At 41.7% G+C, this 23,053-nt stretch overlaps 1 protein-coding gene across 1 annotated transcript in view; it reads right to left on the reverse strand.

The window, feature by feature from the left end:
* Positions 1-892: 892 nt before the first annotated feature.
* Positions 893-23,053, reverse strand: part of LOC119481608 (anoctamin-9-like) — a 30,734-nt gene continuing 8,573 nt past the window's right edge. Inside the window, 20 exon segments of the mRNA XM_037758715.1 lie at positions 893-2,149; positions 2,546-2,658; positions 2,757-2,850; positions 4,148-4,270; positions 4,353-4,497; positions 5,576-5,728; positions 8,174-8,370; positions 8,503-8,600; positions 8,693-8,747; positions 10,384-10,495; positions 10,777-10,813; positions 11,147-11,311; positions 12,987-13,091; positions 14,242-14,324; positions 14,450-14,510; positions 15,106-15,199; positions 15,812-15,946; positions 20,916-20,995; positions 22,393-22,451; positions 22,631-22,680. Of these exon segments, the coding sequence (XP_037614643.1) occupies positions 2,116-2,149; positions 2,546-2,658; positions 2,757-2,850; positions 4,148-4,270; positions 4,353-4,497; positions 5,576-5,728; positions 8,174-8,370; positions 8,503-8,600; positions 8,693-8,747; positions 10,384-10,495; positions 10,777-10,813; positions 11,147-11,311; positions 12,987-13,091; positions 14,242-14,324; positions 14,450-14,510; positions 15,106-15,199; positions 15,812-15,946; positions 20,916-20,995; positions 22,393-22,451; positions 22,631-22,680 (1,993 nt within the window). The 3' untranslated portion in view covers positions 893-2,115.

A 23,053-nucleotide genomic window follows, 5' to 3' on the forward strand; every position in this document is an offset into this window, starting at 1 on the left:
TTTTTTCTATGGACAGAATTCCTTCATTTGTTAACACAAGGCTTTTATTCTGAAATATGTGCCGGACAGTGTTCTATAATATAGAGTGACTTGGAGAGCATCATGAATGAATATAGTACGGAGTTTTACTTGTGGATCATTACTATTATTTACTAATTACCACATGTTTCTTAACCTTTCTCTGTCTAAAATAAATATAAATCACATTTATCATGAAGTTAAATGGCCATTGAAAGGCAAACTCTATGTAGAAAGAAAGGGCTGACAGCAGCAGCACACACGCAGCCAGTGTGAACACCAGACACGTGTATCACGCAGCCACCACACAACGCAGCTGCCACGCTCTCCTGGCATTGTATATGTGCCCCGGGCTTAAGCTGACCTAGAGCTGGTCGCGGCGCACCGCCTCGTATGCTGGACTCCCCAGCCTGCCGTGTGTTGCTGACACCCTCCAGCTGGCTGTTAACGAGGGTCTTTTGGCACAGAGAAGTACTACTCGTATCGGTACTCGGTATCGGCGAGTACCCAAATGTAAGTACTTGTACTCGGTCTGAAAAAATGTTGTATCGGCGCATCCCTAGTGTTGAATGCAGTTTCATTTTGCAGAAAATGTGGGAAGTTTTGCTTTTTCTGTGTGTAGAGTTGTGAGAATATGAGGTATGCTTTCAGAAACACTGTAAGAAGAGCAGATTTTTCATATTAAGTGATGACCGTCAGTGACGGTTCTGTTATAACTGTCTGGTGCTTGGACATATATAACAACATTCAGTCTGAATCCAGCATGTCATTAACTTGTCAGCCTACCACCAACAGCTGGACTGATGTGGAGCAGTAGACTGTGGTGCATTGTGGGATACACTGAGCTCCGAGGTGGCGTGTGTGTTGGTATTTCTCTGACTTCAAACAAACTTTACTTCCTGCAGTGCATGAACAATCATTTACAGTAACACACTAAAATGACACATAAAGCACAACTCATATAGAAGCACATTATCAGCCTCACACTTTTACACACTTAGGTATTTAATCGTAAACCCACCAATCAGGCGTAAGCGCTATAAAAAGGCAACAGGTGCTTTCTTTTTTTGTCTCCACAATGGTTTTTGCTATGTTTATGTTCTATATTATATATTTAGAATATTTTCTGTTCTGATTTTCGGTGCAAAATGCACAGATGTATCGACTGATTTTACGATGTGGACAGAATTAAATATTGTCATCAGTGTGCAGTACTGGCCTTGTGTTCGGTCAATATGTTCATGTACTTTACTTTTCAGCGGTGTGTAACTGGTTTGAACAGAATCAGATCGTATGAACCATGTGTGTGCCACACGGTGACAAAATTGGGATTTACACCGATCAGCCATAACATTAATAACATTAAGACCACTGGCAGGTGAAGTGAACAACATTGATTATCTGGTTACAATGGCACCTGGCAGTGGGGGGGATATATTAGACAGCAAGGGAACATTTTGAACTTTGAACTTCGTGTTGGAAGCGGAACAAATGGGCAAGTGTAAGGATGATATGTCAGGGTGCCCATGCTGACCTAATGTTATGGCTGATCGGAGGTGTTCTGTTACTTGTGTGTATGTGATTGTGTGAATTGTGTGTAGTGTTTTGACAAAATTAACCCTGTTTCAAAATCGTGCAGTCGTAAAAACTGTGTGCTCGAGAATGTAAGTGTGGGTATCGGGACAGACTGAACACATTCATTGTGGAGTTCATTGAAATCATGTAAAAGGTGCAGTAGTGATGTTCTCATCTAACGCTGGGCAGGAAACTGTTGAACTATTCCTTTACCAAGAGAACCAAGTGACCCTGCTTCATGGAACAACAACAACTTATCGACAACATTAAATGACAATTTAATTTCTCACATTTCGATATAAAAACATCACGACTTTTAGCTGTTTAGCGGTTGTGTGATGACGTGTCAGCACGTCCAACGATAACCTGACAAATAAACCTCACACAACCGTACAGTCCAGTCCAGTCTAGTATTCCAACAGCGAATAGAAATGATAAAAAAGAAGACATCATCTGTCACTTCGACACTTCAACCCGTCAGGACTCATCGATGTAGGCAGTTCTGAGGTCAGCTGTAGGAGCTCAGACGTCTGTTGATACGCTGCGTTTCCTTTCACTGAAATGACAACAAAACGATGTTGTTAGAAGGTCAATCTGTCAGCTGGGTTTAAGGTGGAGATCCACTGTTTGGACTCGCCACTTGAAATGGCAGCTGAGCCATTGAACTATGTTCCCCGGGAGTCCTTGAGTCCTTAACTCCGCCCATGGACTCAACGTTTACAGTAACTACAGGCTGCTGCGTCTATGGCGACGCACATAGACGCGATGTGGAGCGGGTCTCTCATCGTCCTGAAGGGGATTCTTTCACAACAATGACCCTCTAGCTGTACATTATCCCGCTTATTACACGGCTACTTACTGAAGAAATCAATATTTTGACACAAAAACGGTCCGGCAGAGTCCGGCATCAGCTTCATCTCCTGACCTCCGTCCTGCGGTACTGCTGACTTACCGTAGCTCGTCCTTCAGCCGACCCAGTTTGTCCTGCAGCCGCTTGTTCTTCACCCGGATGGGATTGTTGGGGACGAACCAGGCCGCTATAAATTTACACACCACCACGACATGCTGCAGAGACACAGGAAAGACACACACACAGAAACTGTTTAACTGCCATCTTCAGTTCAAATGGACAACACTGTTCAACCACAATCAGGAGTACAAACCTCAAACAAGATGACAAAGGCAAAGCGCACGGCCAAAACCAACCAGAACTGAGAAGTCAGAGTGTAGTCATCATCATTCCTGTAGTCTCTGTAGCTGTAGGAACAAACAGAGAGACAATTTGTCCCGTTTATCAAATCTGTGACTAATTCTTCTGTTATGTTTGGACCGAGTAGAATAAAGTCACTGAAAGTGATAACTGACTCATTAAACGTGCGTCAGTTGATGCTCCGGTGTCGCACTGCAGGCATTAATTTGAAATGCCAACACCACAGAACCAGCAGTATTTTAAGAAAAGGTTGCTGCAATATTTAGTAGATAACATTAAATTATTAATATGATATGGATGAAGGTTCAACTAGATAATGTAAAATTCACATCACACGATCTACTAGATGGAAGACGTTTCACTCTGTTGGAGTTGTTGGGACGACAAAAACCCTCTAGCATTTTGTTTTGTACAACATTTGGAGAGAATTATCTCTCACATGCTCTGTCAGTCTTTACAGGATAAACTTGACTCATACCAGTTTGCATACAAGCACTGAAGATGCCGTTGCTACCCCTCATGCACCTTGTTTCAAAACATCTGGATTCACCGGAAATAAAACCATATGCTTGAATGCTGTTCATAGACTTCTCCTCTGCAATCCAACACAATACAGACGGATGTACTGCTCTCCAAAATGCATCAGTTGGAGATTGACCCTTCCTCATCAACAGGCAACCGAGCCATCGGACAGTTTGGAGCCGTCGGTGAGCGTCTGTCGCCCTTGTTTTTGCGGTGTGTCCCACACTTTTGGCTCTAGTCCGCCTGCGTTGGAGGTTTTGTAGCCCGTCGGTGAGAGAAATCCCTCTGATTGGCTGTTCAGCGTAAGCGAATCAGTGCACCAGAAGAGAAACGGAAGTGAGGAAAGCAAGCCAACGAGTAAAGTCAAGAGGACACACACAGAAGGCCCTGATCATTCCAACACATGGATATATTTCACAGCGATATGAACATCTGGAATGAAGCTAAATGGTGAGTGAGAGTGGTGTGGAAATGGTCAGCAAACACCACTTTGTTTCATGTACGTATCATAACGACGGGTTGTATATCCGCCGTCCTCTGTCATCTGGTTTCCCTTTTTGAATGACAAATACAGACTACCGCCGCCTGCTGGTATGTAGCGGTATGGAGAGTTGTTTCATCTCACTCAGGCGCAGGACATATGTGGTAGTTGGCCGCTGGCTGTAGTATTTGCGGTGTGTTCGAGGGCAACTTTTTGGCCAAGACACAGGCAACGTGAGGTGACGCAACAGGTTCGACCATTTAAAACAACAGGTGTACTTCAAAACGCCAGTGTCAGACACTTTCAGTATGCTTCGAGCCTCGACGGTGAGGTCTTCTCACCTGCACTGCGTGACGTTGAAGCCGTTGTCTGTGATCATCTGTCTCGGAAGAAAGTCCAGTCGAATTGCCGGGTGCGTCACAACGGCCGTGGACAGAGTGTCATTAATGTAGCCCTCCATGCAGCTGCAACAAGACCACAAATCACTCATCATGATGAGACACAACAACATTGTCCGCTGAGGTGTTATCAGGTGTTATGACTGACTGCGTGTGAGTGGTTCCGTTAGAACAGGGGCCGTAACGGTACTTGTAGACGAGGCGTGGGATGAAGTCTGATGAGACTCCGATGACCAAACCGTTGGCAATCACTGCTAACACGCCAATGGCCTCCAACACTTTGGTCCACACACCTGCAGACAGAAGACAGTACTGTTACACACATACACCTGCAGACAGAAGACAGTGCTGTTACACATATACACCTAGGGGTGGACGATACGTTGAATATAGTCGATGTATCGCGGCTTGTCCCACACGCGGTGTATAAAATGAGTATATCGTGAACATCGACTACAAATTGTCATGTAATGTTTTTAAGCCGCCCCGCCGGCATGAGACTCGCTTTGGCATTTCCTTCTGTCCCTACGGCTCCCTCTCTCAGACACATTCACATACGTCACAGACTCCTGGGCGAGTGTGTGTGACGTATGCGGCCGGCATGTTTTTGTATTTGGAGGGACGCAGCGGAGAGAGAAAGCCCGGAGAAAGCAGAAGACGAGTACCCGAACAAAGCAACCAGAATCAGCCCAGAAGCAAATGACTCTGGCTTCCTCGCTTTTCAAAGCAATCCCACATGACAAAAAAAGTGCAAAATGGAAAGAAATCACGGCCGCTGTAAACAACTACATCGTAACGCCAGTTAGCATAGTTGAAAAGCCCGGATTCAAAAGACTCTTTAAGACACTTGATCTAAAATATTATAACTGCCTGGTCGTATATTTTTTGCGTAGAAAGCTCTACCGGAGTTCTACATTTCAGTGAGAGAAAAGTTGTCCAACCAGCTAACAGAGGTGACCCACTGCTCCACAACTACCGATCTGAACGTCCAGCTAACAGAACCAAAGCTGTCAGCCTGAATAAGTGGACAGGACTGCTTTGGCCACAGGCTGCACCTCACAATTGGTGAGTCTTTCTACACTAGTGGGAAAATAATAATTTTTATCATCAGCAATGTTATAACAGCTTACTGGTAAACATAACAATAAGATACTTTACACTTATTACATGCCATTAAAAACTGTGTGTGTGTTATGTATTTATCAAAATATATAAAGCACGTATTGCCAGAAAACTATTTGGTTAAAGTGAATACTTTACTTTACTGTATTGTTGATTGTAATCGAGCATTAATGAAGTGCTTAGAGGATATTTGAAAATATTGCAATATATATCGTGTAAACCTTTGATAGCAACAGACACACAGCTCACCGATGTCGTTGGTCTTCCGAGGAACGAGCCGCCGTTCCAGGCGGACCATCTTGATGGCGTCCAGGCGAATCTCAAAGACGTTGTTGATGAGAGCCAGCAGGGGGGCGAGGGGGAACGCTGCCACAAATATGGTGGTGAAACTGAACTGGACCACTGAGGTGGGGGGGGGGGGGGGGGGGGGTGGACAGGATGGAAATATTATTTTAAGAACATTCATTAAAGATATAGTGTATCATTTTGTCCTCCTCTGGTGCAAAAAAGCATTATGAGTGAGTTCAACATTTTGAGAAATGTGTGTTGTTGTTGACATACAACTGTATGATGCTGTGTTATATATATAGTAATATAATATATAACAGTGTTATGCTTGAAAAAAGTAGTTCACACTTTAAGATTAGCAAAAAACAGCAAACAGTACGTCTGTTTCTTATATCAAACATTCTGACTTTAGTGTATATTATATGTATATGTATATATATATAAACATACATATATATGTGTATATATGTATGTGTATATATGTTTATATACACATACATATATATATATACATATACATACGTATACACATATACGTATATATACACAAGTATATATGTATACGTATACATGTATACATATATATACACACATATATATACATATATATACATATACATATATATACACATACATACATATATATAAACACATACATATATACATACATATACAGTATATGTATATATATATATATATATATATATATATATATATATACAGTATATGTATATATATATATATATATATATATGTATATATATATATATATATATATACCCAAACATATATACATACATACATATACATATATATACATATACATACATATATATATATACATATACATACATATATATATATATATACATACATATACATATATATATATATATATATATATATATATATATATATATACATACATACATACATACATACATATACATATGTATACATATATACACATACATATACAAATATACACACACATATATATATATATATATATATATATAAACTGGAAAAACGAAGTTCGGAAACTTGTGTTTGGTGGATTATTTCTCTGTTGTTACAATGCTAATGGTCGTTGTATTTTACATGGTTGGAAAGCCTGTTTATTTACCTTTGCAATGATGTCCAACTTGTAAGGATCATGCATTTGTGGGATGAGCAGCACAACTGATTATGTGGGTAGCACCCAAGAAAAATTTGCCAAAATGCTCCGTCAATGGTAAACAGTGTATTCTCTTGTTGGTATTGACTCTTGTTTTGAGTTGTTCGGTGGATTGGATGATTGAACTCTCTATCAGTAACAAGGAACAAACAAGACATATTGGCTATTTTACACTTTATTCATTTAATCCACCGTCAGGAGCCTCAGTAGCGGTGGAAGATCCATACGCAGCCACAACAGCCTGGCACCTCCTCCTCATGCTGGTCACCAACCTGGTCACACGTTGCTGTGGGATGGCGTTCCATTCCTCAACCAAGATTCGTTTCAGGTCAGCCAGCGTGTTTGTGTTGGTCATTCTAACACGTACAAGCTGATCCTACAAGTGTTGAATTGGGTTGAGGTGTGGACTCTTGGCAGGCCGTTCCATTCTCTCTACTCCCACGTTGTGGAGGTAGTCTGTGATAACCCTGGCTCTGTGGGGGCGAGCGTTGTCATCTTGGAGGATGAAGTTAGGTCCCAGATTGTGGAGATATGGGATCGCCACTGGCTGCAGAATCTCATCCCGATATCTCACTGAATTGAGATGACTTTCAATGATGACAAGCCTTGTTTTGCCAGTGAGGGAGATGCCGCCCCACACCATGACACTGCCCCCAACAAAAGCTGTTACTCCATCGGTGCAACAATCAGCATAGCGTTCTCCACGTTGTCTCCATACTTTGACCCTGCCATTCAACTTTCGCAGACAGAACCTGGACTCATCACTGAACATGACATTCCCCCACATGTTCAGGTTCCATTGTCTGTGTTGTCGACGCCAGCGCAAACGGGCCTGACGGTGAAGGGCAGTCATTGCAGGCTTCCTGGTAGCCTTATGAGAATACACTGTTTACCATTGGCAGAGCATTTTGGCAAATTTTTCTTGGGCGCTACCCACATAATCAGCTGTGCTGCTCATCCCACAAATGCATGATCCTTACAAGTTGGATATCATTGCGAAGGTAAATAAACAGGCTTTCCAACAATGTAAAATACAATGACCATTAGCATTGTAACAACAGAGAAATAATCCATCAAACACAAGTTTCCGAATTTTGTTTTTCCAGTTTATATATACACACAGTGAATCCCCACCCATCCTTATTTCCCATCAGTTTTATAATTACTTGTCCTTGTGCATTACAGGCTCATTTCTTGGGGTGTAGTCCATCCCTCTGCTAACCCTAACCCTTAGCCCGGCCCTGATAATAACTAAACCTAATCCTAGTGCTGGCATTTCTCCGTCATGTACTGTTGGGACTTTGTGCAAGGATACAATCCACCTTTGAACTAGTATGTTGGGTTTTCAGGTGTGAGTGTCAGGGGGGAGTCTGTGGACCTACCCATCTCCAGGAATTCGTTGAACAGACTGAAGGCATCCGTGGGGGTCAGGTCATAATTGGACAGCCAGTCCCGAAGTTTGCAGTTGTCACATGGTTCCACACGGCCCTGTTCATCACGGCAAGCCTTCCTGTAACAGTGACCGCACTGCCTCTTCAGCTTCTTTGCCTTGTTTCTGCTCAGGCAGTTCTTAAACCAGCTGGAAAGCACAACATTTCACACGTGAATGCAAAGTCTGACATGTTTACACCGTGTTTTTTTCCGATGGACTCTATCTCATCACCACCTGCTCCCTTACAAGAGATGTTGAATGAAAACACGGCACACTCACGGCACAGTGAACTCAAAGATGTTGTTGAGAGTCTGTTTGAGCAGCATGATTACAGCCATCTGGATGAAGAGGTCTGTCAGACAACCACTAGGATGGCACTACAACACACACAGGAAGACGTCTTAGGGTTGGTACTGTGGTGCAGACATGCTGTATGAAGGACTAAAAACTAGAATGTGTATCTCCTCACCTCCTCCAGTCTCCATCCAGCGATACGCACATAGTCCCCTGGATGGCCATTTATCCTTTGACAACAAAACAATCAGCATTTGAACCCTTTGGACTTAAGCTGGTTACAGTACAACTGTTAAAAAGTGAGAACGTTACTGGAGATTAAAAGAAAACAGCGCTGGAGGAAAAAGACACTATAACCGGTCAGTGTATCTTTTGGTCATTCGATTTTCCTTTTACAAAAGGATATTAAAATACCAAAAATGAGTGGTTATTTGATTTTCAATTTAAAATACAAAAAGTACAATTTAAATACAAGGGATTTTTCTTTATCAGGGTCAAAAAGGGATGAACTAAACTTAAAAAAACGGGTTGATTTTCATTTTCTATTTCTAAAAACCAAAAATAAAACTAACTTTGGTAAAGTTGTAAAGATATAAACAGATTCGAACAAAACGTTAAAACACAAGCGACGGCTCTTTCTAACCGTAGTGAGGTATTCTGCAGTCATTTCTTCTTCCCTGAGACACACTCTTTTATTGTTTCAAAAAACTACGTACTGATCCATGTCCATCACCTTCAGTTACACAGCAGCACCGTCCTCATACGCGCTCTTGCTTTGTAAATGGCAACTTCCGGTCGCAGAATTTGAAAAAACGGGCGTTTTTTTAGTTTCTGTCTTCTGGTGATTTTATTTTTTGTTTTTAGAAATAGAAAATAAAAAATCAACCCATTTTTTTTTAAGTTTAGTTCATCCCTTTTTGACCGTGACAAAGAAAAACGCCTTATTTTAAAATAAAAATCAAATAACCTCTATTTTTTTGGTATTTGAATACCCCTTTTGTGAAAGGAAAATCAAATGACCAAAAGATACACTGACCTATAACCAGGCCAAATATGTGTCGCTATTTTAAAAAATTAGCTACTGACATCTTGACCCTAATAACAGTTTGGCATAACTTGATGTGGAACGTATCAGTTCACCACTGAGATCTATTTTGAAAAACGCAGAAATCTGAGCAGAATCAGTCAGTTAGAATGAAGAAATGTGTCTTATTTAAAACGGTTCTGTGGGCATGAAATGGTTACTGCCTATTATATTTCTGTGTCATGAAATCTGCAGTAGATGTCTTATAATATATATCAAATTTGAGCGACTATGTGTACTATAATATAAAAGAAACCTCACCTGTTTATTTCGTAAAATATTCCTATTAAAGTTCCGTCAGGACTTTGAACATATCTGGTAGCTTTAATGACTTCACTGTGACCTTAACACACACACAGATCTAACATTACTTCAATTGTACTCATGCGTCAACTTAGTCTTAATTATATTATGTCATATGCAGTATGTTGTGCTGTAGCTACTCAGCTGGGAGTTGAAGTTATTTTCTCTATGGAATCAGTATGATGATGTCACAGTCATAGCGTCCAGAGTCTCTCCAGACAAAGTGGAAGAGAAGGTGGAATATTCAAAACACATCATGGATCCTCACATCCATCTCAGTGGTGTGGATGTTCTGTCATTGGCTGCTGCTAAACTAGGACTAGGCCTTGGACTTTAGAGTTAACTGGATCTCTAACCAACGCCACTTTATAGAGACAATACTGTGTTTGGTTTGGTATCACGTTCGATATGTCTTTGAGCATGCATGTGAAATGTGCAAAGGTTACATCATCATGATATAGAGACAATATACAGAGTACCTGCCAAGGAAGAAGGCCACATAGAAGAGCGAGGAGAAGAGTGTGAAGAACTGGAAGGTGAACATCTTGACGGTGAAGTTCCTCTCTGTGGCAGCAAATGAGTTTGTTTTCTCTGATCACACACACACACACGCACACACACACACGCACACACACGCACACACGCACACACGCACACACGCACACACACACACACACACACACACACACACACACACACACACACACAGAAATGCATTCAAGTACTGTTTGACAAAATGTTAGATTTTGTCTCAAACTAAAGATTAGAATGTATTTAGATACGTTTACTGCACTTTATTGTTTTTAAATCTGCAGTGAGATCAATGCATTCTTACATCTTTTAATGAATAAGAGATCCTACTTTACTCTCACCTATGTGACACAGCTTGAGGGCCACCCATCGGTTGACCTACAGGTGGTGTTGAAAGAGTGAGACACAAACAAAGACACAAGAGATTTGATAGTTATTACATTGTCGGCAGGAAGCTGTTTGGTCACGTGTCAACCTTCCTGTTTCCTCGGTGGTCTGATGATGTTCCAGTTTAAGGATGATGCAGAGAAAACGTTTGCTCGCAGCTTATGCTGCTCATCCAGTGTGACCACAAGGTTAGCACCGCGGCTAACCACCTTGGAATAATGCATTAACACCCCCAACTCAGAACAAGTGGTGTTTTTCCTGTTCTTCCCATTCTACCTACATTGTGTGAATGCAGCATGAGGATCATCAGGATACAGGACCTACCCGGGTCATGATCTGAATGGTGAGATAGTGCAGCACAGCTCCAAGCATCACAGCCACAGTGTTGGCGTGATCCCTGATGAACTCCCAGGCGCCCTCAGACATCAAGGGGGCGGCCACCACTCGAAACACCACCAGGGCATGGGCGAGACCGATGATCAGCATCAGCTAGAACAACAAACAAACACAGCAACATGTCACTTCTTCTTCCTGCTAACACTGTACCCTTACCCCCTACCCCAACACCCCCGCACCACCTCTACTGCAGTCCAACCACACTGTTTATCTCATCCTATATTGCTCTGATCTTATACATAGGGAGACGCAAAGAAACCATGCGAGGAGAGAGGAAACGAGAAAATGTGTTTTTAGAGACATGTTTTTAGTCGTTTCCTCTGAAGCGTCTCATGAAGCGACGTCCGTTTCTGATGACAATAGCAGCTGATCACAGCTGGATCAGCTGTCAGTCAGCTTTAACAGCTGTAGAGACTTTTGATGGAGTTTGTGTCTGCACACGTGCACTGTAACTAATAAAGGTGCACAGTTTTCAGCGGCGTTTTCTCTCTGTAGCCTGTTATCTGTTCAACAAGCACATGTCTTCAAGCTGGGATGCTCATCAAACCTGTGAAGTTTGGAAAAGGTCTGACCATGTGGAGTCGACTTATTTTTTCTTGGCGACACATTGAAATTCGCCGCGCTGCCATGGCGTCGCCGTTCAACGAGAGCTCACCATCTTCACAATCTTCTTCAAAAGTCTCATGGTCTTATGGCTATTCTGACCTAATTTGAGGTGGATCTGATTAATATGTGAGGCAGAATACGTCAAAGTGCAAAACATGTAATTTCCTGTTAGGTGGCGCTATGACTACGAGCGGAAAATTTGCATTTGGATGTCCTCAGGCCGAGACTCTTATCAGGCATGAGAAATTTGCAGATTGGAAAATGTACGCTGAAGATACATCTACTTCCAGTTTTTTGGCAAAAGACTCTTTCGCTGCCACGCCGCGCCAACGCTGTTCCACGAAAACTCAAGATTTTGGTAACTTTTCATCACAAAGGTCTTCAGACTGTACTGACCAAATTTGAAGTCAATCAGGTTAAATCTCTAGGACAGAGGTCAACAACCTTTACTATCAAAAGGGTCATTTTTGCCCAAAAAATAAATGAAAAAATCTGTCTGGAGCCGCAGAACATATTTGAGCCTCATAATGAAGGTAACACAGCCTATTAAGTCTAATGCAGTGAGGACTCAAGTGCAAACGAGAGGCAGGACGTTGGAGAATGGCCTTGAGGAGATTTGGCTGGAAGCTCTTTTCAGCAGGAGCTTCCAGTGTGTTTGTTCTGGAAATGTATCAATTATTTTTTTTGTTGTTTGCTAATTTCTCACCACAGAAAGCAAACTAATCTGTCCACGCACTATTCAATTCTACATTTTCCTCCGAGACTTTTCTTTTTTTGGATTTTGAACTACTGCAGCTAGGGAAACTCAAGTCTAGCCAACACTATTCAGGATTGGCAAATTTAGAGGATAAGTGCCGGAGCGTAGATGTACGTAGGCTATGACACACAGTTTAGTTGACTGAATTAGTCAACTAAACTGTTGTAGGTAGTCAGCAGTTTAGTGATGTGTGCAGGTCTCCTCCAGGGAGATACATTTTGTTAGGAACCTTTTATCCCCATCATCAGGTAGTGCTTCAGCCCACGCTGTATACCAAACCCACCTCTCCATAAACAACACACTTACTTTTAGGTGTCAGAATACAGATGCTTAAGTGCTGCGTTGAGTGTGTGTGTGTGTGTGTGTGTGTGCATGTGTGTGTGTGTGTGTGTGTGTGTGTCTTACCATGAGAGTTACCAGAATGAGGACCAGAGTGCTGCGAAAGTAGGAGTGTTTGAACGGATCTGGGTTACAGTTTGGATCATTGACTATATCCAGAATCAGTTCCTCCTGTCAACACAAACACACACACACACACACACACACACACACACACACACACACACAGGCTGAGATTCAACTCATACAGTAAAGGTCTATTACAACGACATTTGTGTCCTGGAATCAAGCGCTTTAACAAGAGCTGTGACACGCAGAGAGGACTTTCTTCAGAAAAGTACTTGGTTTTCTATATTATGTATACTTTTACTACATATTAAAGGGACTGTTTGTAAGAATCAGAAATTGCTTGTTAACAGCGACACTTGTGGCCGTTAAGTCAACGAAAGTCATCGTCGTGCTCGCGCTTGCTCACTCTACATAGACATGAACGAGCATCGCTCAACACAGTGAGGCGACACACGTCAGCTGAAAGCACAATATCACTCTATATTTCAGCTGCTTGGCAGTAATGTTAGCTGACCAGACGAAGGTCTCTCCATGAATCAATGCTGATCCTAGTGTTGGCTTTTCCTGCCTCAGCCTCCCGACCGCGGCCGGAGGGAACAGGGGAGACACCGGAGTTTTGGTCGGAGACGATAACGTTTCTCTCTGCGGAGCCCCGTCACTTCACAAGACACGGGAAACCTCTGTTGGTCTGGAGGAGCTGCAGCAGTTATTTCTGCACAAACGTCCACTGTACATTCACTAGATATTCTCAGAGCTAAGAAGTCTTCTGCAGTGTGGAGTGTGCGCGCAAACACGTGAGGTGGAGCGAGCTGAGTGAAGGCAGGCAGGCAGAGGAGCAGAGGAGCAGAGTACAGCAGAGACTCCGGCCCTGGAGACCAAAGCTACTGTCTCCACCGCGTCCTCTGACCGCGGCCAACACTGCTTAACAGACGGGCTTCACTAGATATAACCAAGAGGTTTTGGTGCTTCCGTGTAGTTTGTGTTGGAGTCTGAGTCTGAACAGCATAGCCACACGCGAGCGCGCATGGGACTCTGACCCGGGTGATTTATACGTGTAAGAAGTTACAAACAGTCCCTTTAACAGAATATTGTGTATACTATTTTACTACATATTAACTGGATATTTTGTATACATTTCAATGTGACTTTCACCTGGTTATTTGAAGGAAAATGAAATGGATGCCATTAGTGAGCTGCAACGCAACACAATAGATAACTACACAGGATCTAGACTCAGTTTTGTCTTCAGTACCTCCTCCTCACACCAGTCATAGACCTTCCACTTAGAAACATATCTGGCTCTGTGTCTCTTCCACAGCTCCAGGAACAGAGTGGCTGAAAACACACAGAGACAACCAGTTAAAGACCGACTCCACATCAGAGTAGACCACATTAGATTAAACAGAGTAGAACACATTAGACACCATGTTACATCATATTAGTTCATATCAGACACTCACCCCAGATTGCCATGAACATCGCAAAAGCCACAGTGCCCTCATTGTCAAACAGATGGCTGACCTGTGTGGACACAAACACATCATAAATATCCCATCAAGACGGGAGATCATAAATACGTTACCACACAAACACAGATTAACCAGCTTCTCATAAAACCAGGAATACGTTTGTGTTTAAAGTCCGGACTAACCTCCTCCATCACTCTAATATAAGGACTGCTGTAGTTGGTAACGCCCTTGTTAATCACTTACAACTAAATATAAGCAGCATCCTGCTTGTGCCAGCTGGTTTTGTGGTAAGCTCAGTAACCCTTAATGCTACCCTCTTCCAATATTAGCAGCTGTAACTTGGTACAGCATCTGCACATATAGGCCACTATATGAAATATTGTTATATTGATTATATTATAAATGTTATACATACACATTTCATTCACGCACATACTGTGTGTGTGCGTGTGTTTTAGTGTATATCAGAGAGAGTGCACGTCAGAGAGCGTAAAGTGATCGTGTCGGACTCGGGCCGAAAAGTTGCATACTTTGTCGGGCTGTGGTCGGACTAGGGCTGGAGGTTTTTGGCCCATGCAGGGCTCTATTGACAGCAGCTGCTTGAAGAGATCAAATCAACTGAATGAAGTAACATGAGATGAGTTCACCTTAGCGTAGGTACAGGTGTCTGACAGCTGCCACACGTTACATCTCTTATCACAGCGAGGACACATGATGATGCTGGACTGACACACCTCCTTACTGAGGACACACAGAGAGAGAGAGAGAGACAAAGATTAAAGGGTTAAATAGAAATAAAAGCTCCATCATGTCGTGTCAGCTGCTGCTTTTTTTTTCCAGAACAAACATGATTAACAGGAAGAGCTGTTAATTAAGAATGTAAGAAACATCACTTAAAGAGATGTTGTAGAGGCAGGAGTCAAGAGACATTGGACCTCATGCAAGAACCAATTACACTAACAGATTTGTTCTTATGTGGCCCATAGGAGTCATTTATTTCCTTGTTTTTTTTTATTTTCTCTGAGGTACGAATACAATTCAAAAGTGGTTCAGACCTATCGTACGAGTCATGAACATACTTTCTCTACGGGGCAAAAACGAGCGATAGTTTGGTGAATCTGACTTTGAAAACTGGAACAAACGAACCTCACAGAGAAAATCAGAGAGGTTTAGGAGAGGAATATGAAAATGTTCTTGCATGAGGCCCGATGTATTTTTTCATACAACCACTAGAATTCTAAACAGTTTAAAAAAAAGCTTTATAAATAAAGGTCTGTCAATGCAAAATGACCAGTGTTCTCCACATTTTAGATCATTTACTGCATAATATCACGTTCACAGTATCTGACTCACATGAGAGGGTTGGTGTTGAAAAAGGCGAGTCCATACAGGAAGACTACAACACCCAGAACAGCAGCTGGGACCAGCAGCCTGGTATACCAGCCCAGCCACAGGTAGTACAAAGCCACTTTCTCTCCAAAGTAACCCCTGCAGGGAGGAAACACACAGGCAGACATGATGTAACACATCAACACACCAGTCACTGTTGTTCTGTTGTTTTACAATGTTGTATCACAGGATTAGTTTAATTTTTTTGTTTTAAATAAAAGATTCACATGACATCTGGGTCAGTGTTTACCAGAAGGTTCTCTGGTTTGATGAGATCAAAAATTAGCTTTTTCACCATCATAAACTCTGTTTGGTCCGGACCAGGGGTCAGCAACCTTTACTATCAAAAGAGCCATTTTAGACAAAAAAAAATCTGTCTGGAGCCGCAAAACATTTGAGCATTGTGATGAAGGTAACACAGTTTATAGTCTAAGTATATAGTATATAAGTCTAATGCAGTGAGGGCCCAAATACAAATGTACTACGGAGTATTAAGGCAACATTGAGGGAAAAAAATCAGAGATTTCCAGAATAAAGTCATAACTTTATGAGAAAAAAAGTCGGAATATTACGAGAATAAATTCATAACTTTTCGCGAAAAAAAGAAAATAACACGTAAAATTACTACTTTTTATTATGACGTTATTCTTGTAATATTATAACTTTATTCTCGAAATCTCAGATTTATTTATTTTTCTTCAATGTGGCCCTAATACTCCATCGCACTGTCGTACCATAGACCTACAACAATGATTAATAAAAATGAAAATGTAAACAAAAAACAGTTATTCATTTCCATTTTTATAAATCCACAGGGAGCCACTGGAGAGGAGCTAAAGAGCCACATGTGGCTCCGGAGCCGCAGGTTGCTGACCCCTGGCCTAGCCACAAATTAACACCAGACATGACGAGTCAGCAGCACGTGAAGTGGCCAGTACACTCCGTCACGACTGCTTGTCAGATGGTTGACACACCTTTCTGATGTATTGTGTCTGATCATTTCTGCCATTTATGTTATTTTAACAGTTTATAGTTGCACACAATATTTAATAAACTAATACTATATTAATTATCTGTTAATGATTACGAAATGATTTGTAAATCGTTAAGACGTTTTTTAACGTTTAATAAATATTTTGTAGAGCATCTATAAACAATATTTAGAAAGACAGTTAATACTTTGTCAATGATTAATAATTGGTTTCTGGTCCATTTATCCATTTATTTTATTTATATATTTTATTATTGGATTCAGGATTAAATCCAATAAACCATCTATCAGAACGTAGCTACACAGACTGGAGTTCTGTGAATCTGCACTCGATTGCTCTTCCTCGACGACTGGATGTGTGTCTCAGTAAAGTGAAATTGAATTCCAAGAAGTGAATTTGAATTGTGAGAACTGAATGTGGAAGTATAGAGAGTTGGATTTGATACAGTTTCAGTTTCATAATATTACATTCAGTTTCAAGTTTATTGGGCTCCGGTTCCAAACTAATAAATTCAATTTCAAATCATGCTATTCAGATTCAGTTTTTAATGCAATTATTCAAGTTAAACAATATGAATTCAAATGATGTGATTCAAATTCAGTTTTTTTATGCAATTATTCAAGTTGACCAATTAATGATTAATATTATAATATAAATGATTCAAATTCAATCTCTAGTGACATATTTCTGCCCATAGGTCTGCCTCGCTGAAATAACAACATCCGACAGACCACCTGTAGTGGTAGTATGGATAGGACAGTGGTTCACATTCTTAAAGCTGCAGTAGTCAGTATATTTTTGGCATCATTGGGCAAAAATTCCATGATAACCTTTCAGCATATTGTAATTCAAGTGTTCTGAGAGAGAACTAGACTTCTGCTCCTCCTCATGGCTCTGTTTTCAGGCTTTAGAACATCTAGCCTGTGACGGGAGACTTTGACCAATCACAGGTCATTTCATTGAGAGAGCGTTCCTGTTGCGTGTTCTATTGGCTGTACTACAGCTGGTGGGTGGTGCTTGGTATTTCCTCAACTGTTCTCAACATGGCTGCCAGGTCACAAACTTTCTCATTTTACAGCTAAACGGTGCACTACAAGATGATTCCGAAAACATTTGAGGAGAGAAATAGGCATTAACGTAACATAATATTGATTCATATTTGATCAGCGCTGCCTAGTTTGACCGTTTGGTCGGAGTTCGCGAGTGATTGACAGCCAGCTCTCATAGACAGCAGCTGGACAGCAGACCTCAGATCAGCTCTGACTGCTTGTTTTCCTCCGGTCTGTGAAATCTTGCAGATGCCGTTAGGAGCACCAGAGGACACAGAGACACATTTCATGTATTACTGTCACGATATAGCGACCGTTTTATAAAAATAACTTTTTGAATCATATTTGCTCCAACCTCGCCTACTTCAGCTTTAAGTGGACTGCTCTTTCAAAGTGCTGCAACAGTCAGATTCAGGCACCTGAAAATAATCCACCCTCCCCTTCAGGACTGGCTCTAGCAGCAAACAGATCCCTCACTGCTCACTGCACTCTCATGCTCCCACAACAAAGGTGCTCCGGGGCTCCAACCAGGGCCTCTGACTCAGAGGGGCTGCCACTACCAGGACACATGTGGGAGACAATACTGCCACAGGATCTTCTAGTGAACTATTTAGTGTTTACAGTAATTTCAAGTTGATGTTCTGGTATCACATATTGCCACTAGGGGGCAGCTGGCAGGTTATGGGGTTAGGAAGAGAGAAGGGGAAGAAGAGGGAAGAGAGTGTAGTTTGCGGGGGTTAAAGCAGAGAAAGGGGAGAGTGCCCCAGATGGAGCTCGGAGAAGAGCCACTGCTCCTTCGTGTCAACAGTATCCAGCCAGGTGTGGCCATCTGATCAGGAACATCCTGGGCGGTTCCTTTGGGGGTTTTATGAGCAGTATAAGCAGTGGAAAATGGATGGATGGATGGAATGGATGAATGAACTATTATCAGTTCCTGTTTGCAATATACCTGTGGATTTCATCATGCATATACAGAACATACTATATCCTGTTTACATTCAGTTTTCCCATCTGAAATACTGGTTTCCACAAAATTACAAATTGACATTTACATTGCTATTTATATTTAGTTATGTTTATATTTAAGCCCTATACTTCAACTGCACAATTGTATGCCTTAGATTATAGGGGTGTGACGAAATATCATGCCACAAAATATCACAATATAAAAACGTGACGATATGCATCGTTGAGATGAAAAACTGAATGGCGATATCAGGGCATAATAGGTACATCTAGTTATACTAGCACTGTTCTGCAGTCTCTCATTTTTTTCAGTGCTTTGTTTGAACAGCCGAGGGCGCTCTGAGTTCAGACCAGTAGGTGAAGCACCACTGCCACGTTTTTTTTTTTACAGAAATAAAACCCATTTAGTTCATTTTGGCGTAACAGCGGCATGTTATCAATAGATAGTCGGACGACGGACGCTTCAATCTGAAAGTGAACTTATTTTAAGGAGTCAGTTCAGAGTAGCAGGTGTCATTTTTCACACACACGGGACGAGAGAGAGTTGACAGACCGAGAGATGGCGGAGGATTTGGTGTCGAAGCGAAAAAACAAATGCGCCTATTTGGCAATATTTCAGATTTTAACCCGATGCTATAAGGGAACCATAACGTTAATGAGGTAGCGTTAATCGCCGCGAGGAGGACGGAGCGGCGCCAAGTAGACCCCTGCGGCCCCACAGAAAAGCTGGACCGGAGAGGCCAGACACACCGCCAGCCACCTGAAGGTAAAGCTCAAAGTAAGAAAGCTACATATGTTGACCTTAATCTTTTCTAGTAAAATGTCCGGTGTAATCGGTAACACCGGTGTTGTCACAAGTTTATTAACCGGTGGGAACATTTCCTCAACGTCACATCCCTGGTGCTGGTGTGGTTAGTGCATTTGCAGTTGATTTGCAGCCAGGCAATAATGGAGGAGTCAGGCGAAATTAGCATGGAAGACGCTTTTTTTTTTTTTGCTTTTACTGATACTTTTGTGATGAGCATTGTCGAAGGAACCTGAGGCCCAAGATTTTCATTACCAGTAACTGCTTTGCTGAATTGACAATTGACAAATAAAGAACCTGGAACCTTGAACCTTGGATGCACAGATAATTATCACTGGATATTTGATACTGAAGAAAACTTAAAAAACATGATGATTCTCAGGCAAGTTCTGCAGCTATAAGGAGCCTCTCTTTTTCTATGATTTCTAACTGGATTTATGGATGCTTGTTCACGATGGACATCAGAGATAATCCTCTGAAGTGTGAGTCACACTCATTCTAAAAATAAGTGTCTGTATGTTCAGATTTGTGTTCAGACTGAGCTTTGGGTCCGAGAAGGAGTACAATTTTTGGATTCAAATTGCAGAAATCACACACTAAGTATCTTAGGGTGCTTTCACATCAGGGAGCCAGACCCGGGCCCGGATCCAAGTACACTTGTCCCAAAGTCCAGTTCAATTGATTAGTGTGAACCTTACTCGGGCATGGTTCGTCGATCCGTACTCGAGTCCACTTGAAAAGGTGGTCTGGAGTACGGATCATGTGTACTCGGGTACGGTTCGTATCAGGTGTGAAAGCCAACCTCAGAGTCGGCCTATTTTCACATCAAACTCTGTGAAATAATATTTCAACCAAACCAGAGTTGGTGGTTGTTGGAAAGACTAACAACGACGGTTTTAGTGAGTTTTAATTTAGTTTCTGTCGAGTTTGAGTGACGTGTTTTACGATGCTCCACCACTAGAACAGCTTGTATGGATCAATCGTACCTAATGTGAAAACCCCCTTAATCGCCTCCATGAGCTGACCGTGTTGGTGAGCGGTCAAATCAGCAGCCGAATAACTAACTTCCTGTTGTTTTTACTGCATGCACCCGTCCCTTTCACCTCAGTCACTTTGTCTCAGTTTGAAAACCTCTGGTCTAAACAAATGCAATAGGTTTTACATTCCACTTTCCTTTCCTTAATCCACTATGTTAACATCCTTAACAGTGATAGAGAGACAGTTACACACAGACAGACAGAGAGTTAGAGACTGACTTGACTTCGTTGACCGGTTGGCCTGTAAACAGACCCGTCCATCGAGCCCACGTCTTCCTCAGCTCCTTCTGCTTCCTCCTCTGAGAATCATTGGAAAAATCAACACACAGACATCAGGTGTTTATCCTAAATGCTAACACACTGTTTCACATCAGCATAACAACATCTGGGCAAAAATGTATTGTGTCTAAAATATGTCACATGTTCACTTTCCTGGCTCTTACTCGGTCTCAATGAGATGAGACATGTATGACTTTGTAACATCAAAGAACCAACAAATGTCTCTACTTCTTCAACTTTTTACTGGACGATATATGTAGAGTAACCACGCGACGGTGTTTTTCATGACTTGTTGGTGTTCACCGAGACAAAACACACTCTTGTCAAACTCTTTAAACCCTGAGGACTCAGCTGCGGATTTCTGCCTCAAGTGTCGGATAGTTGCCTTTTAACTACGGCCATATTTACACAGACCCTGAGGCCAGAACATAACCTGCTTGTTCCTAGTCTAGTTTCTCTGTGTAAGATGATATAATACATGCGGAGGGAGGGGCAAGCAGGCTGGCCTGTTAGCTAAACTAAAAGCGAACACAAACAGACCTGTGATTCCATCACTTCCTGGCCAATGTTTGCTCACTGGACAACAAAATGGTTTTAATATGGCTGCGATTAAACATCTACATGGAGATGAGGAACTGTTTCTCCTGATGGAAATGTGGCTAAACAGCAACATGCCGGACTCTGCTTTTCAGATCGACGGGCTGCTGCTCTTCCGAGCGGACCACAACCGTATGTCGGGGAAACGCAAGGAGGAGCCTCTGCATTTACATCAACAAAGGTTGGTGCACAAACTGTTCCCTGATTAGCAGCCATTGCTATGAAGCAGTCGAACATTCAACAGTGAAATGTGGTATTCTGGAAGAATTATTGATCATTTTTGTCAATTCTCCACTGGTAAAAAATGGTTAAATTTAGCACCAAATCTGTGTAACAAATGGTATCAACCCCAAAATTGCTGCAACAACTCATGCGACCTAATAGAGCATGGGGATGGACATCACATGCTTCAATCATAATGTTCTAAACCCTGATACACTTTTAAAATTAATTTTAAATAATTCATTCATTTGTGTTTGTTTCTGATTTATGACTAGAACAACTTGGTGCTTTGCTGCACCTCAAATTAATCTTCAGGTTCCCAGCAGTTGATTCTATGTGACATCTACTGTTGACCTGCTATCTCCCCCTAAAGACTCCCTGGACCCCCCTAAAAGAGACAAAAACTGTGTCCCACTGTGGGTCTCAGAGGGTTGTAGTTGAGTGTGCTGTGTCATTTAGGTCAATATATGTATCAGTTTGTATGGTATCAGCAGATAATCTATATTAAAGGACTCAGATCTGGGCCAAATATATATATAAAAAATATATAACATAATAGCTCCAGCAGTTTAATGCAATCTGTCAAAGGTTGACTCACCTCATGGAGGCAGAACACGGTTTCAAACACATTCTTCATCAACAGTTCATCCAGGTTCTCTAATTAAAAAACAACAACAAAACAAACACATCATCTGCATGAGCGGCTGCTGTTTGTCTCGCATCACAAGATGTTTGATAATCAATGTTAAAAGTCTGAGTGGATGACATGTTGTGTTTGCTGAAGCTACAAAGCTACAGATGATACTATTAAATTCTATTAAACTGATCACACTCACCTCCTGTGTTGATGTAGGTCTGGTGAAGGATGAAATGGACAATTCGGATTCTGGAGAAATAATAAAAAGTACAAGTAAAGTGAAGAAACTGTATCAGCAGTATCAGAATGAGTAGGGTTTTATATGATGGATTTTGACAGCACCGGTGCTGGTATACACCATACACATACATCCGACAGTCCATCTGTCTATAAAAGCTAAACCAGAGCTCTGCTCCCCTTGCTGTTTCACGTTTGTCTTTGCACAGCTGTGTTGCTTCCACATACAGACAGTTGGGGTTCTGTGATGCTATTATACAACTGAAGAAGCCATTTTTTAAATCTTATTTTCAGCCCCAACCTTCAAAGAGCATGTGATATGAACTGTCTTTGACAAATCAAGAGAGAAAAAATACATAAATACTGCTGTCAATCCTGACTCATT

Source organism: Sebastes umbrosus, chromosome 2 (assembly GCF_015220745.1).
Source record: "Sebastes umbrosus isolate fSebUmb1 chromosome 2, fSebUmb1.pri, whole genome shotgun sequence".
In the NCBI taxonomy this organism is placed as follows: Eukaryota; Metazoa; Chordata; class Actinopteri; order Perciformes; family Sebastidae; genus Sebastes; species Sebastes umbrosus.